At 41.9% G+C, this 17,488-nt stretch overlaps 1 protein-coding gene across 3 annotated transcripts in view; it reads right to left on the bottom strand.

Moving 5' to 3' along the window:
* Positions 1-17,488, bottom strand: part of FMNL2 (formin like 2) — a 272,362-nt gene that overhangs the window by 19,307 nt on the left and 235,567 nt on the right. For all 3 annotated transcript variants that reach the window (XM_065413183.1, XM_065413185.1, XM_065413184.1), the window contains exons 11-15: positions 15,071-15,181; positions 12,025-12,174; positions 8,368-8,469; positions 5,966-6,281; positions 5,284-5,469 (exon numbers count right to left, since the gene is read on the bottom strand). In XM_065413183.1, the coding sequence (XP_065269255.1) occupies positions 5,284-5,469; positions 5,966-6,281; positions 8,368-8,469; positions 12,025-12,174; positions 15,071-15,181 (865 nt within the window). The remainder of the gene's footprint in view (positions 1-5,283; positions 5,470-5,965; positions 6,282-8,367; positions 8,470-12,024; positions 12,175-15,070; positions 15,182-17,488) is intronic.

Below are 17,488 nucleotides of genomic sequence, written 5' to 3'. Positions count from 1 at the left end.
CAAGGGAACATTGCCTGTTGGGAAGGGATTCTACTGTTTCACACAAGCCTGAGTTTGTCTGTATTTTAAAGCACATAAAAGCCAGTCTCCAATTTTAGCACAATTACATCTCGAGGTAACAAATGCTTTTGCCTTCTGATTGTGCAGCACCAGTAAATCTTTTAAAGTAACTTTGAAGGGATGCTATAGAAGATGGGACCAATTAATCCTCATTGGTCAATGAGCACAGAACAAGAAGTAATAGGCTAAAGTTGGAGCAGGGAAAATGTAGGTTAATTGCTAGGAAAAACTTTATAACCCTAAGAATAATTAGACAGTGGAACAAGCTACCAAGAGAGCTTCCATCGCTGGAGATATCTAAGGTTAGACAGGCATCTAAGGATAGTCATTCTAAACATTAATAAGAGACAATATAGAGGTATGGACTAGGTGACTCACTGCAGGTCCTTTTAACCCCAAACGTCCCATGGTACAAATAATTTGGTTAATTAAGCCATATAAGAGAAGTGTCAAATTGCCAAAAAAAAACCACCAGTGAACCTCAGTATTTCTAAATGATCTAAAGTAGATGGCTACTTTTGGGATGTTGCTTTTCATTGTTTCTGAGATTTAGAGGCCCAGCCAATTACTAGAAGTTTGTGATGGTCATTAAGATTTGTTCATTAATGTGATTAAGTTATTTTCAAATGTGGAGTGAATGATTAAATTCTTTTCAGGCTACAGTCAGAAAGAGAGAAACCCTGCTTCTTATTCCCCCAGTGTTGGAAAAAGCCATTTAACCTGTAGAACTGTCATCTGGTCGATTGAAACAAATTGAGATAATATAGCAACAGAAGTCCAGACCATCTCCAGCAGTGTCCTATACGTAATATTCCAAGTACAGGTAGTCTCAAAGTGTAAAATTCTGATCCAGATGCAAACTTTCCCAAAGTTCAAGGTTGTTCACATATGGAGCTTCGTTTTGAATACATCTCTTCTTCCAAGACAGATGTACTAGTTTCCCTCTACATCCCCCGATGCACACAATAGTGCATCTAGATAATTGTGCAATGCTGTACGAGCAGCAGATTTCTTCCCAGTGCCACCCACGTGCTCAGGTTACACCCTGAGCTATAACATTTGAGCATGAGAGATAAAAAGGAATCAGTTTGCCTCTCTTCAATACTTTTCCATGTATTGTTTTCCAGGACAGAGACCATCTTTTTCAGGGTTCAGTCTCCTCTTGTGCTTTAGAGCTGGGCAAATGATGAAAACATTTTTCTCTCATTCATTTCTCTCATTTTCCCTGATTCAAATTTTTAGAAGAATTCAGTTCTTCTGTGTCTGTGTCCCTTTTGTGTTCACTCTACGGAAGGAGCTTACTGGCAGGAATAGTTGTAGAAACACTGAATTTTAAGCATTCACAAAATAAAATTTGAATTTGTAAATTTGAGTATTCACACTGGAAACGTGATTGCCAGAGTTATAGTCATCCAATCAGGATGGAGGAACACAAATCAAACACTAGTCAATCAAGTTTGACCAGCAAATGAAATGAACTGCTTACACAATCTCTAGGCCAAGAATTACTTGACGAAGAATTTAGAATAATGAATAACTGGAATAGTGACAAAGTCAGAAACCCAGAAACCCAGAAGAAGAAACTACATTTATGAATAAACGGTTACTGTGAATTACTTGCCCAGCTCTAAGAGAAACTATACTAAATAAACCAAAAGTATTCCCTGCCTTTGTTACAGAACCATGCTTAAATGTGTAAGGTAACACCAAAGTGGTCCTACTCTTTCCTTGAGGTACATGAGTAAGTGCCATCAATTAAACAGCAATTATGCATGCAATCTGGAGACTTGATCCCACACACACTGAAGTCAATGATACTTCTGCCACTGACTTCAACAGTTACAGGATCTTGAGTGGGGAATAGACCCCAAAGAGAGGCTTTACAGGCTGAGAGCCCTGATTCAGCACAGCACTTAAGCAGGGGATTTACTCCAATCCTATTAAGCAAAATACTTAAGCATAGTGTGATGGGGTGTGCACCCCACACCAGCCCTGATAACAAAGGCCTGAGAGGTCAGTTAGGTTACCTGGCTTCACCTGGGAGAGGGAGGGCCGGGGTTAACTAAGAGTGAAGCCCAGTTGGGGAAGGCTGGGACAGCACTATAAAGCTAAGAGGCTGAAAGCAGAAGGAGGCTGCAGTCACTCCCTGGCATGAGGGAGGTCATCAGGGACACGGAAGAAGTCCAGGGGGAGAGTAAGTCTTGAGATCCTGCCCTGATGTAAGGAGTCTAGCACGAGGCTGGGAGGGGATGAAGTGGCAATGGGGAGTAGAGTGGTCGCCAGTGATGAACCCAGAAACAGGCAAGTGGCAAGAGAGAGGCTAGGTAGGAAGGAGCCCAGGGAAACAGCAACAGGGATAGGGACAGAGCAGACCTGGATTGCTGGTTATAGGGTCCTTGGGCTGGAACCTGGGGTAGGGGGTGGGCCCAGGCTCCCCTGCAGTCACTGCTAGAGTGGAACAGAGCCCCGAGCTGGGGCAGAACAACGTCCAGAGAAGGCATTTGGACAGTGGTCCTGTTGGACTTCATAACCCTGGAAGAAGTGGACTATATGGTGACTTGGCAGACTATCACAGACAGAGCAGAAAGATGCAATTGATTCTGAAAGAGCTTCTTTCCCAGATCTAGACAAGAGGAGGAGCACTAACAGTGAGTGGAAACCCCATTACACATGGGCTTAATACCACTGAAGTCAGTGAGTAGGACTCAAATGAAGTGGATGGTGCTTAAGCAACTGCTTAAGTGCTTTGCTAAATCAGTGCCTTGGTACTGAGAAACAATTCAGTTTGACAGCATGCACGAAGTTATCTGAAGGTCCATACTTTTTAACCTCCAAAAGGTGTTAAAATAAACTCTCTTTTCCATATGTTGTTTGCACACCTGATTGACATTTGCAGGTAATTAACAAGCAGCTCACACTCTAGGAACAATGTAAAAATTAAGCAAGTCTGAAATTAAAATAACAAATAGAAGGAGGAGGTCACAGCACAAAAGGGACAGAAAGGAAAGTGCAAATACTTAAAATACTTAGCAAGAACCTACAGAAAAGCTTGATTGGCCCATCTTACCCGGAAGCAGAAAGAACAAAGAGAAAAAAAAATAGTGATGGTTAGAATAGTATAATTCATCAATTCACAAATTCCCAATACATCATGCTAATGTGATCACATGACATCGTATGAATAAGCAGTAGGAGAAATGTTCCCTTCTATGTAGGCATTTTATCAAGATTTGACACCTTCATCTTCCTTGGCTCAGTGGATTTCCTTAAGAACAAATACTAGAGAATAGTCCTCTATACTACAATGGCCCAAAAATACTTCAGGAACATTATAGTAAACTGCAGTATAGGAGAACTGTGCTGCAGGCTCCTACAATTCTCTTTTTAAATAAGAGGTACAAATCAACCTCATGGCCCATTCATATACAATGCACAGAGACATTTACTTGGCAACACAGACTAAGCGAACTGTAAATCCCAGCTGGCTGTGAATTAATCAATATGTGAGGATAGCATCAGTATCCATTTCAAGCAGCTTTCAAAATCTAGTTCAGGTTATTTTCCTTCCTAGAACCAATTAGTTCACAGACTTAGGGAGTCCACCTACATCACACTGGTGTGCAATATACTTACTCACATGTAAATACCGTATGTAAATCCTATCTCAGTCATTTTCTACCCACCAACTAGCTCTGTAATTTTCTGTAGTTCAACACCCTCAGCACTCGCTACAGGATTTAAATCTGGCACCAGAAATCAGAAAAGCATTTCAAGTAAACCCTGTGATGAGATTCCTGAGAATTGCAGAGGACCCTAGGTATAGCCTTTTCTTCTCATTAATGAGCTTTGCTCAGGGAACTGAGTGGATTTTAATGGGCCCCACTGCAGCATGAGGCATATAATATTCCTCCAAATCACACTTGACTCAAAGGAAACGATATTAATTGTAGCAAGACAATACACAGAAATGGAGCAGGCTGACTGAGCACCAGATTTACAGGGAGGTCTATGACTAATGACAAAATCAAGCCAACGGTTGCAGATTAAAAAAGGAAAAGGACAGAGAGGAGGTCGGACAGGCAGGCAAGCTGACATTATAATGCCATTCCAAAACCCCAAATCAGAACCTCTCTTCTGCTCAGCTCACTCTTTCTATCAGCACAGGACTGAGTTTGACTACTGGACGAGTTTCAGGAAGAGAAAGGTGAAAGGAAACCACATACTGTAGCCCCTTACACATTATTAGCCCAAGAAGATGTGGTGCCAAAGGAATATTACAATAGCGCACATGCTTTGAAATCGGAATACTATTTTTATAAACCTGCCAGGGAAAGCCTAATCAGTAATCTCAGCTATACGTGTGTTACTTTTTTAAACATACCATTACCCACTAGTTCCATGGTGACTCTGCTTCTCAGAGTTTTCCTCCTTCAGAGGAAACAAAAGATCAAAGGGTGGAAATACTTAATCAGTTTTAAAAATATATTAATCAGAACTCCTCAGCTTCTCTCTTTCTGCAATTATAGTGTGCTCTCATGATCTCTTGGGGGATGATACCAAGTAGTACTCACTTGCTGGGTGAGGTACTCGGTATAAGTCAAATAGGGCATAAAAATAATATAATCAGATCTGGTCAAGGACTTTCTTTTCCCAGAAAAAATTGCGACAAAACCAAAAAAGTTTTCATTTTTGTTCAAACTTTCTTCAAAAATGTTCAGGTTTTCATTGAAAAAACAAACCTGAAACATGTTTGGGTTTTGGCAACCACTATTATATATTTGATTTAGTTTTTTTTATTTTAAACCACACATGATTGAATTCTGAAGAAAATCTGCAAGATTTTGACAAAAACAAATATTTTTTGAAAAATTTGTGTTATTGAAAAAAACCATTTTCTGTAAAAGAAAACAATGTTTTGACCTGCTCTAATTATAATATGAGAAAGGACCCAGCAGCGGGGAATCCTTCATAAAAGACACTAGCAATTTTATAAACTCCGACTATTTCAAGTGGTGGATAGAATGTCGGAGATCAGTACGGGGGTGTCTCTCTGTGCTTTATCATCCTCAGGGAATGCTCTCAATTTGATTTTTTTTTTTAATTTACTAATTAAAAAAAAGTCACTTTCTGATGGAGCTCCTTCTAAACAGCATGGCTGGATTTTTTTGTAATTAATTTGAAGAATGCACTGGTGGGGCACGCATGTCAGTTTCACTGTTTTACCTGCTAATCCTGAGTTGAAAATCACCGTGGGAGAGGCTGTTCCTGGCAGAGGGGGTGCTGATGGTGGCGGTGGGGGAGGCAGTGGAGGAGCTGGGGCTGTCTCTGCAGCTGGACCAGGAAGAGGTGGAGGTGGTGGTGGAGGTGGAGGTGGAGGTGGCATAGGTGCTGTCACAGGACCGTTTTGCACTACAAAAGGAAGGGGAAAAGACATGTTTGCATCTGAAAGCATTAATCAGAACAAAACAAACACCCACCAAAGAATTACCTATGAAAGAACTAAAAGCCACAAAAGATTGTCTCTGGGCTAGATTTCTCAGCGGATGTAAACTGAAGCTGGTAGCTTCACTGACTTCAACAGACCTATGCTGATGTAAAGCAGCTGATGATCTGGCCCCTAGTTACTATACATACCAGTGTATGCATCTCATTAAAAAGAATGAAACAAAACCATCTGCTCTGATCAGAGCAGACTTTGTTTTCTGCATCTGGGTTCAAACTTTGGGTTTCTCAAGTTGGATGCATGAATATTCACTGTCGTGACTGTTGTGTGACAATGACCCTAAGTTACACCCTCAATGGAGCTTAAACCAGCATGAAACCAGTGAGAGTGAGATCAGGCACAGTGAGCTGCACCATCAACTTCCAACCTCACACCTGCCCCTTGAGTCGTACTATTTCTCACCTGTCTCAGATGTTGGTGGTAATGGTGGTAATGGGGGTGGAGGTGGCGGCAATGGTACTGAAGACGTAGCCCCAGTCACTGGTCCCACACATGTGCCAGCTGTAGCTTCTGACCCTGATGGCAGTGTCCCAGAGGCCACAGCAACAGGAAGAATAGAGATGTCACCATCACCTTTCTTCTGAATTTTAATGGTCCCTTGCTTTTCCAGTTCATGGATCTTTTTCTCCAGGGTTGACTGCCGCTGGATGGCTTCCTCTTTTTCTTTGACCATTTTTCTCAACGTGTGAACCTGGGTATTTGCATCTTTGTAAATTTCCTGCAGAATTGTCCAAAAGTAAAGAATTTACTTGCATTCAAACGACAGCACAGAGCCGAGCTAGAAATAGAATGACAGCATGGCACTGGATTGCCCCTTGTGCTCAGTGATAAAGCATTTTGATGAGAGCAATACCTCTTCATTTGCCCGAAAGAGGGTTCATTTTGCGTTTCCCCCCATGTTAGCATTAAGAATGTGTACATGAATGAGTTGTATAAGGAATCTCAACTCTGAGTACTAGGATAGAATTTGTGGCCATCAGTGCTAAAATATCTCCCAGGTAGACTACTAGGATTATGTTAATCCTAAATAAATAGTGTGGTATGATGATCATATATCAGCCGAACTGTGGCCTTCCCTTGCTTGCTCCATGTCCAGTTGCTAGCTGCCTGGCCTGCCTATGAGCACATGCTGGACACTTGGTAGAAGCAGGGACAGAGCTGTGCCTGCCCCTGGTCTCTCCCCTTTGCCTTGCCTAGGAGTGGTGGCTGGGGACCTGTGCAACTGGCTCATATTCCGGGGCAGGGATTGTATCCCCTAGTGTCCAGGGCATATGGGACCAATGGCCCATATCAGTGTGTAGGTAGCTGCACATGATAGCATGGCCAAAAACCTCTAAGGGCCTCTGAAGCCCTGATTCTGTCCTTCTAGCTGCCTGCCTGAAACTGGTATAGTTCTCTACACCAGCGGTTCTCGAACTGTGGGTTGGGACCCCAGAGTGGGTCGTTTTAATGGGGTTGCCAGGGCTGGTGTTAAGACTTGCTGGGGCTCAGGGCTGAAGTCAAAATCTGAGCCCCGCCACCCAGGGCTGAAGCCCTCAAGCTTTGGCACCCCCCAGGATGGCAGGGCTTGGGCTTTGGCCCCCCCAGCCTGGGGTGGTGGGGCTTGGCCTTCGGTCCCCCTTCCCGGGGTCACGTAGTAATTTTTCTCGTCAGAAGGGGGTCACGGTGTAATGAAGTTTGAGAAACCTGCTCTACACCAATGATATAACTGTTTCCATATGACCTAATGTACTTCAGACAGGAAAAAAACAGAGACTAAAGACTTCATAAAAATCTACAAAATGAGACAAACATATAACAGAGAAAAATATTTAAATAGTGATGGAACTTGCCTATTGCCATTTCTTTAGCAAGACCCGCACAACCCTCTGTGGAGATTATATGTCACATCCGCAGCTAGTGTAAATTGGTGTAGCTCCATTCCCTATATAAATATAATTCTCTCTATGAGATCTATGGATGTAAACTGCTGCACAGCACCTAAGATAATGTAGCTTTGGCTAGATACATACTATGGAGAAAGAAAGTCTTGACGCCTGAATATGCTGACAGTGTTTGCCTGAAACACACCAGCTTGTTAGCTAGTCTTGATCTTGCTGTGCAAAGGCTAATGGGCTCTGCTGAGTCACTGAAATAGATAGCTCGTTATCCTGCCCAGATAAAAGGGAGATGCTAATTTCTTGCTAGAGAGAGAGAGAGAATCTAGTGTGTGAACTGAGCAGTCAGGAGTAAGTCAGTCTAGAAGTAGCCAGCCTGTGGAGAAGTTTTGGGCTGAAGTTTGTATTTTATTAAATTATCTTTTATATGATTAACGTCTGTGCTAATGAAGCCATACCCCAGGAAGGGAGTGAGTTTGGACTCTACACAGTGAATGGACCGTATTTGACAGCACACAAGCAAGGCACCTGCTCAAACGCCACTGATGCTATGCACCCAAACTTTTTGAAGGCTTTAATTCAGCCTCTAATTTTCACCCACAATCAACTGTCTGCAAAACTATAGGTAGAATTAAATGCAGACATGAATGATAATGTTCAGACATCTACATGTCTGATTTGGCCAGGCAATCAGAGAGTTAAATGTCAGTTCTTTGCACCCACAAGTAAATCCGCCTGCCATCGATTATGGGTGCAAAGTTAGGAGGCCATTAAAAAAGTTCAATCCATAAAGTCTGAACCATGTGTAAACCATGATTCACTGTCACACTCCCATTTCAAATAATGAATTCCATACTAAATACGAAATGAAATGGAGCTCTTTCTCCTGAATGTGACATCTGTCTGTAATGTCATCATCACACTTACTCGAACAACATCCAGTTCTTTGTTTCTCTGCATAAGCTGCTTTTCCAGTTCCACAATCTTCGCCATTGCTTCATTCTCTGTGTCTTGCAGTTTTTCCGATAACTGTAATTGAAAAAAAGATATTGATGGTAACAGATTTCTCAAACAACAATATCAGTATCAGAGGGGTAGCCGTGTTAGTCTGAATCTGTAAAAAGCAACAGAGGGTCCTGTGGCACCTTTAAGACTAACAGAAGTATTGGGAGCATAAGCTTTCGTGGGTAAGAACCTCACTTCTTCAGATGCTAGTCAATATCAGTATCACTAACTGGAAAAGTGGTACCTGGTATGCTATTGACATTGGGCCAAATCCTGAAGTTCTTATTCAGTAAAGCTCCTATTGAAATCAATGGAAATATTGACTGAGTAAGGACTTCATTATTTGGTCCATGGGGCATGAACTGCATTGTTGATGGTCCTGTTAAATCTGAACATCATTTCCTAAATCTGATCAGCAGCCAACCCAATGGGACTGCAGTTATTGAGTCTGCTCAAGAAGAGAATATCCTACAAAGAAAGCAAGACTTCCGGGCCACTTTGAAAAAACAGTTAGGAAGTCATCACTTTACTTATAAACTGAGTAAGTTTGATCTGGAAATCACTGAGAGACAAAAAATCATGGAACCACACAATGCCATTTTTGCAAAGTCACTTTGCAAAGTAGAATCTGCATCCCTAGGGCCCATGTTTATTGTCTTTCAATGACTGTCAGATCAGATTTGCTCATTTCACAAATAAAAATGTTTTGTTGTTGTTTTTTGTAAATTGCCAATCCTACAAACTTAACTTGGATCTGAAAGCCAAACTGTAATTCTGACTGAACTGGGGTGTATTGTAAATGGTAATGTGCAATTGTCTTCTGCAGCTCTGTAAACTTTGAGATAAAGATTTTGCAATTGGAACAAACATAATTAACAATTTTGTTAAAGCATGAACTTGAGAATTTCAAGTCTTCACTTGCATAGCCAAATAGATTTTGTAGTGCAAACAGAAATAAGAGGCAGAAAAAAACTTGTTTTAGTAACTAAAGTAGCCAATTATGTCTCTAAACACTCATAGTTAGCAGATCTATTAAATAGGAACGCACCATTTTTACCAAGGCATTTTTCAGAGCAAAATACCTGTTTAAGGAAGAGGATATTATAGTCAGTTCTAACTGCTCTTGAGAAAGAATGTACTTGTTCTACGTCAAGCCAATGTTCAAAATTTGGAGTAAAGTTTTGACAGGAATGAAAAAAAATTACTTTGGGGGTTATTTTTTAAATCAGGAAAGTCATATTTTCAAGACTAAAATAATTGATACCAAAAATGTCTGGCATGGAAAAACTAAAAGCTAACAGTGCATCTCAGAGTGATGCTGCACTTCAATCCTCATTACTGAGCCATGTGGAACACACCTGAGCCTTTACCTCTTGAGGCCCTAGCAGTTTGTTTTATGAAGTCCAAGTGCATATCTGTTCTCTATCCATCTCCTTTCGGCATCAGACACAGTCCTACTGCTTAGAGATTTAAAATAATCCCAGATGCATGCTTCCTCAGTCTGTTTCTGCTTTACACATACTTAGTGTATGTGTTGGAAGTCGCACAAAACTCTTACTGTACTTTTATGGCATGGAATGTTTATCTGCTCTATTTATTTGTACCGTATTGCTAAGGAATCTGCAATTTATATGTAAATTAGTTTTTCTGTCCATAACGCTATACAGACCCAGGCTGCCAAGTGATTCCATCTGGAACTGTAATTCAACTGAAACTAAGAACTCTGGAACTATTGGAATCCATAAGCTCCAACCCACAAAGCTAGGACCATATATGCTTGATCAATGGTGAGGTTCCCACCAAGGACAACAGGAACTATATGCATGTGAAGCAGAACCAGTATGGGTCCCCCAGACAGGAACCAGGTGAGTCTGATCAGTCAGATTCTCTGGTTATGGCTACATTTGGAGCTAGGGGTGTGATTCTCAGCCAGATTCTCATACATGAGCTAGCTTTCTATGAGCTAGCATGCTAAAAAATATTACTGTAGCACGGGCAGCAGCAAGTGGCAGCATGAGCTATCCTGCCTGAGAAGATACCCATGGGGTGGCTAGCCCATGCTGCTGCTCGCCTCTGAATATACTACTGCAGCTACCTACTGTTTTTGGCATACTAGCTTGATGAGAGCTAGCAGATTGAAATGTCTATTCAACATGGGAGTCATAGAAATGTAGAACTGAAAGGGAACTTGAAAAGTCATCTAGTCCAGTCCCCTGCACTGAGGTAAGACTAAGAATTACCTAGACCATCCCTGACAGATGTTTGTCTAACCAGTTCTTAAAAACCTCCAATGACAGTGATTCCGCTGTCTCCCTAGGTAATTTGTTCCAGTGCTTAACTACACTGACAGTTAGAAAGTTTTTCCGTATGTCTAACCTAAAACTTCCTTGCTGCAATCAGTGACTTCCAGATCAAAGTACTAAGTAAGAACTTTACCAATCAACATGTACCGGTTGTGTACATATGATCAGTGCTTAAGTGGTGGATTTTTCAAGATGCACAGTGACCTGTGTGCACATACTGGGAAGGAAAGAAGATTTTATGGTTAACTCTGATGATCTGGGTTCAGTTTCTAGTTCTAATCCAGACTCAGTGTGTGACACTGGGCAAATCACTTAATCTCCCCTTGTCTCAGTTTGCCACGTATAAAATGGGGATAATACTTTCCTAGCTCACAGGTAGGAGGGTAAATTCACTAATATCTGTGAGGTGTTCAGATGCTACAGAAATGGGGCCATATAAATACCTAGAGAGAGATAGACAGACATAACATATATTAGACCCAAACTACTAATCGGTGCAATTCTATTCTATTTAGACTCTTGTACCACAACAATCACTGTGGTATCTGAGAACCTAGTGCTTTTCCCCATCCCTGGCTATGGTCAAGTAAAACAAGATAATCAATTACTCAAAAGTATAGGAGGTACCCTTTTCTCACTGAGTCTGTAAATGGCCTAGGAGCAAAGCCACCAATTAGCTAATGAGTGGAGAATATGAGGGCTAAAATACATTCTTGTGTGTCTTGTTTTTCATTACAAGTTCCTTGTGCAACAATAAAAACACATGGTTGTTGTTGAGGAGTAGCCACCACTACTTGATGTCATTTCATTGTTAACATGAATGATTCTAAATTGAATCCAGAGTCAGTTCTAAGTACGAAGAGAAGCAGCAGCCTCTGCCAAGTCCCCACTGACTCAAGTTTGGAGGCCTCCCCACAAGAACTGCAGTAGGGGAGACTTGTCATCCCTCAAAAATGAAGGAAACATAAAGTGTAGTTTTCCCTACTGAGGACATACCACACTTAGCAGCACCTGGATTTCCATAATCCACTGCACAAGAAACCGTTCCTGAGATGTTCTTTCCTGACATTTTTCAAGATTTGTTCAGATCTTGATGCCAAAAACCTGCTTAATCCGTCATCAGGAAAACAGCCCAAGTGACTCCTCTTACGCAGAGGCTCCTGACACCCAGAGGTTCTACCTCTGGCTAAGCCTGTGCTTGCAGCAAGCCCACCAATATAAAGCATTAACAGCTTAGTCTTAACTAAGTCAAAGGTCATTTCAACTTTGCACTAACATGAGAAATATTTTCTTCCAGTTCTTCAACTCTTTCCAAGGCTGCGTTCTTGGTTTCGGCATCTTCAAGCAAAGCTCCCACATCAAACACATTGTCCAAATAAGCTTGAATCTGCACCTGCAGTTTGTCACTCTCTGTGTGTTTCAGCTTCTGAAAGTCCAAAGTAAAAGAAGCGTCATGAAATGCATTCAGCAGCATGCAATGACAAGGCCACAAATACTGAACGGATTCAAATACATTGCAATCAAGTTAGGCCCCATTTTCATATTTCAGAGAAGTGCTTAACTTTTTAAACATCACTGAGAGTTATAAATAATAAATGGCAAAATGTAAGGAGGCCCGCAAAAGTTGAGAACTTTAAAATTAAGCAGTAATTTTTTCTGTAGTAATATTGGCATTTTCTTTAATGGCAGGTGTTTGAGACCTTAACATCTGAATAAGACTATTAACAGCACATAAGCAAGAGCAAGACACAGACAAGAGTACCAAGCAGAATGTGAAGACTCACTGATGTGCCATGTAAATCTGTGACAAACATCTACGTATACACACGAACAGGCTCACCCTGGGGTTGGTGTGGAGCCACGCCTCACCACTGCAGTGGAGAGTTCTGGGGGCGAGATGTTGTGGTCAGGGAGACAAAAAATACCTCCTGGAACTCCCCAGCATACAGACAGGTGCAGCCAGTTCTGCCACCTGGCACAAAAGGAGAGGAGGGGCTCTGCCTCCTTCCCACCCACTCTGGGCTGGCTAGTGCCCCACGAGGCAGTAGGTGACAGTAATCTTTGCACTCAGGTAAATAAATGGAATTCAACTGTGCCTGACCCCTGAATAAGATGAGGGAAAGGCTCCGTGTGCCTTCCGCCTTGTGTACCTGTGCAGAGGCTCTGTATCTGTTCTCTATTGTTCTGCCTGTGTTTGAGATGAGCCCACATAATTTGAAATGTTAACCTTTGAGCTGAATAGGCATAGGTCAGGAAGAGATTGTGATGAAATATCTTTTTAGATGAACTACAGTTTTTGTGCTGGCAGAATATCATCATCAATATAGAACGGAGCGCTCAGTGTCAATGTGTACATATTCCTAGCAGAGAGCAAAAAGTAGCTCTGGCTCTGTTATCACTGAGCAGAGCCAAAAACCAGCAGGAAGAGACGAACTCCTAAGCAACAAAAATACTGTTTTCCATGTAAATGTTCCTAATAATAAAACACTGGGGGAGAGAGAAATACATGGGGACAGGGGAGAAATGTGATATAAAAGCAGCATTCTCTTTAAATAGAACATTTCCAGAAGGTGCCAGTAAATCCCTGAAGTCAGGGGCTGGGGGACTTCTAGTCACCATTCAGTAGGAAAATGTGTTATTTTTTAATCTTAGGACCACAGCATTTAATCATTTGAAGATATACTATCCTATGCTGTGTCTGCTCAACAAATTCTCCCCACCTTACCTGGTCACCAAGGCCCTGATTCAGCAAGGTGCCTAACTCACATGCTTAAAAGTCGGACATGTGCTTAAGTACCTTGCTCAATTGGGCCCCAAAGAACAGAACCAGACCAATTCATTGATGTTACGAGGGATGAATTTGGTCCATTATGGCCAGCTGTGAGGCTCAACTTTGGAACAAACTTAGGTTTGGGGAAATGAATATTACAAGATGAGGGTCAAATTTTCATCCATGCTCCATGAGCAGGTTTACATCAATGGTCCCAGTTTAGCAGAGACAATTGCTACATTTTTAGCAAAATATGTATAATCTCCTTACTCTGTCCCCTCCAAAAGCTCTCCTGGTTCAATGGACTTCAGGGGAGTTAAAAGGCTTGTCCCTATTTTTCTCCCCAATGTCCCTTTTATAGATTTCCATTGTAGGTATGTCTCCCACTGCACATAACAGGAGTTCTGTACCTGGAAGCAGGGGAGAAGATACCCCTTACTTGCTAGGTAAGAAGTATCACTGAATCCTCAGAGCCACTAACATGATTAGCTCCTAGAGAAGATAAATGCTTAAGACTAGGAGAGTTAGGCAGACTTATTGACTCTTTCAGTGTGAGGGCGATGCTGTTGGGGATAAAGAAATATAAAGAGATGAGGGGAATGAAATAATCAAGGTAGCTTGAACAATGTAAGGATAGTTCTGCTGACAACAGACATCATGCTTCCAAGTAAGTGACTGAGGTTACTTCTTCCTTTTGCTTCAATTTGTCATTTTTACCAAGTGATCATTTACTCATTGCTTTGCCATACTCATGGTTTGATTCCTGCTGCCCAGAGGATGGTGTTTCTGGAGCCAAGAATCCATGAGTCCCATTGCTGAGCATGGGGGCAGGGACTGAGCGAAGCTCTCAGAAGCTGTCACTGGGTTTACTTTGCTGCTTTGAGGCTACTAGCAGAAAACAGTTTAGCTGCCAAGATGTCTGAAATGAGCCCAGCCCTCTCAGAAGAGAGGTCATTATATTAGATTTAGGTTCCAGCTCCCTTGGAACAAAGATCACTATGCTGGAAGTGTGTGCTGTGTACGGTTTCATTCACCTTACCTGGAACAGCAACTGATTGCACATTTTGATCAAAAAAATACAGAGCAAGGACCAAATTCACTCAAGGGTCTGTGCTCAGCTTGGAGCAGGGCCCCCAGTATCAGAACGTCTACCTGGGAGGCTGCAGCAACACAAAATGCTTTCAACATCCCCCAAGAGACTGGCAAGCAGCCCTCACAACTCCGGAAGTGAGCTGTGCTGGCCAATTAAGGCAGTGGGGGATGGACTGAGGCAGTGAATCCAAGCTATTGCTTTTGCAGTTAGGGCTTCTCTGGAGCCTATAACATTGTAAAGCTGCCCTCCTAAAATGGAGTCCACAAGGGAGGTTAGAGGTCTACCACCTGGGATGGAGTGGCCCTTGCTGGCACGGAGAGGCACAATCTGCAATTCTCTGCACTAGCAGAGAGCCCAATTGTCATTCAAGCCATGCAGAGGCTGGCACTGTACAAATATGTTAATCCATTTGGGAAATAATGACCAATTCTGGTCAGAGTAAAACCAGGCCATACTCACATCCAAATATTCATCCAGGCCTAACTTCGTAAATTCATACTGGAGATGAACTCTGAAATTCATGTCCTCTACTGAGTGGACTACAATGTTGATGAACTGCATACATGCCACCTGTAGGGAACAATCATCACAGACTGAAAATTTAACAAGAAATAGTGGTGCATCCTTCGTTTTGTACAGAATGCTAGGATTTGCCACACTGCATAAGAGTATTTAAAGACTATTCTCCTCCCTCCTACCCAGAGATAATAGCTCATACTTCAGATAGAGAAGGAAAAAAATCTGCTACAAACCTGGCCAATTGAACAGCAGATGGTGTGTGCAAAGGCAGAATGCCTTTGTGACATCACGAAAAGCACAAGATTTGGGGCCTGATCCTAAATCCAGCAAAGTCAAAGGAAGGACTCCCACTGATTTCAACGGGGATTGGTTCAGGCCCTCTGTTTTGACAAACATTACTACAGATGTTATGATTGTTTAATGTTGTCATATTTACCATATATGGAAACGCTCTGATTTTCTTCTAAGAGTCAGATGTTTTGTTTAAAGTAGTGGATCCTGGCTTAAAAGGTGTTTGTTTATCCTGATGAATGGAAATGTGGGATTCCAAAAGTTCAGGAATGTCTGTAGAGCCCAGCTTTGTTTTATTGTGCCCTTTACATTGTCTACGGAAATAAAATGTTTTCCAGGCAATCGTTAGATTGTCCATCCAGTGTTAGATTTCCATCTGACTACAGAAGTAATTTAATTAGCTCTTGAGAAGAAAACAACATCTTTTTTCAAATGAAGGCCACAATTCTTTCCTTTAACAATGATACGTGCATTTTGTTTTGCAACTTGCTGGCACTGTTAAATTAGACAACAGGACTGGGCATTTTAAATGGAAGGTGCCTTGTTGTTGTTCTTGGAGATTTCAAAATCCAAGATTTAGTAACTAATGATAAGATTTATATTACTTAGCATATAAATTAACACAGACACAATGAAAGAAACAAACTCTCCCAAGCAAGGGGTACGTCTACATTTACTTCCTGGTTCGGCAGCAGGCAATCGATCTTCTGGGATCGATCCTGGAAGTGCTCGCCGTCGACGCCGGTACTCCAGCTCGGCGAGAGGAGTACGTGGCATCGACGGGGGAGCCTGCCTGCCGCGTCTGGACCCACGGTAAGTTCGGACTAAGGTACTTCGAATTCAGCTACGTTATTAACGTAGCTGAATTTGCGTACCTTAGTCCGAAGTGGGGGGTTAGTGTGGACCAGGCCAAGGTCATCTGGAGTCATCACTACAACCACTCCATAACAGATGAGACAGGGTGGTGCTGAGCCTGATGGCGGAAGGATAGCTGCAAAATGCAGGGTGTCAGGTTATATCACCCAACTGAGCTTGCCTGTTCATTTTATATAGATCTAGCTTTCCATAGTGATAGTTGTTGGGCCAAATTCTGCCCTGAGGTACATGTTCCCAGCTCCTATTTAATTCAGTGGGAGTTGCACGTGCTTATCTGACCACAGAATTTGCCAGATTCGTCTCAGTTATTTTTATAAATGTCTTTGTATAGTTGTTACCTTTAAGCAGTAAAATCGAGTACTGATATATATGTTTGATAGATTTTTCAGTTAATAGGCTACACTGTCTATTTTTTTCAGTTACACAGGTATTATAGTGTAAATAAAACGATACTGTATGTATATTTAAAAACAGTCAGTCAATCTGTTTAGGACTAACCTGAAAGAAGATTAATCCCATGCAGCATGATTTACATACAGCCAAGAGTTCAAGAACAATCTACCCCTTTGGGGTCAATCAACATTTTGCAGGAAGAAGTAAGCAAACAGGAGGACTACGCTTTGAATTACCACCTACCAGAACACAATAAAAAGAATGCCAGCTAATTCCGCCTACTGGCTCTTTTTGTAGTGACCGCCTCCAGGTGGTCAAAGAGTTGCTAATACAACATCTTGGGCACATAGCAAACTGATTAACCAAGAGTTAAATATAGCTTGTGTCAAATGATTGTGTGTGTGTGTGTGTGTAATATCCATACTGCATGTTTCATTTAAATATTCTGTTTCCAGAAAATATTGGTCCCCAACAATGCAAATACAGTTGTGGTTAAGTGTAGGGATATGCCTGAATGACAACCTCCTTCTCCCCCCGATTCAAAGACCCTTTGCATTTGGGAGGTGTGTGCAGGGGGTGGTGTGGGGGGGCTGCGTGTGTGTACAGGAGAGGGGGACAGTGGACATCCAAATCCAAATATTTCAGCTTGGACTCATTTCTAATTGGAAAGCACTCCCTTAACATGGCTAGAAAACTAACTTCATTATGTGAATCTTTATAGTACAATATATTCTTCTCAAGTTTCCATAATCAAATACTCTTTTTTCCTAGTATCACTACTGGCCCTAAACTGCTGAG

The sequence above is a fragment of the Emys orbicularis genome, chromosome 11, assembly GCF_028017835.1.
Source record: "Emys orbicularis isolate rEmyOrb1 chromosome 11, rEmyOrb1.hap1, whole genome shotgun sequence".
NCBI lineage: Eukaryota > Metazoa > Chordata > Testudines > Emydidae > Emys > Emys orbicularis.
This window is presented reverse-complemented; position numbering and strand designations above follow the sequence as displayed.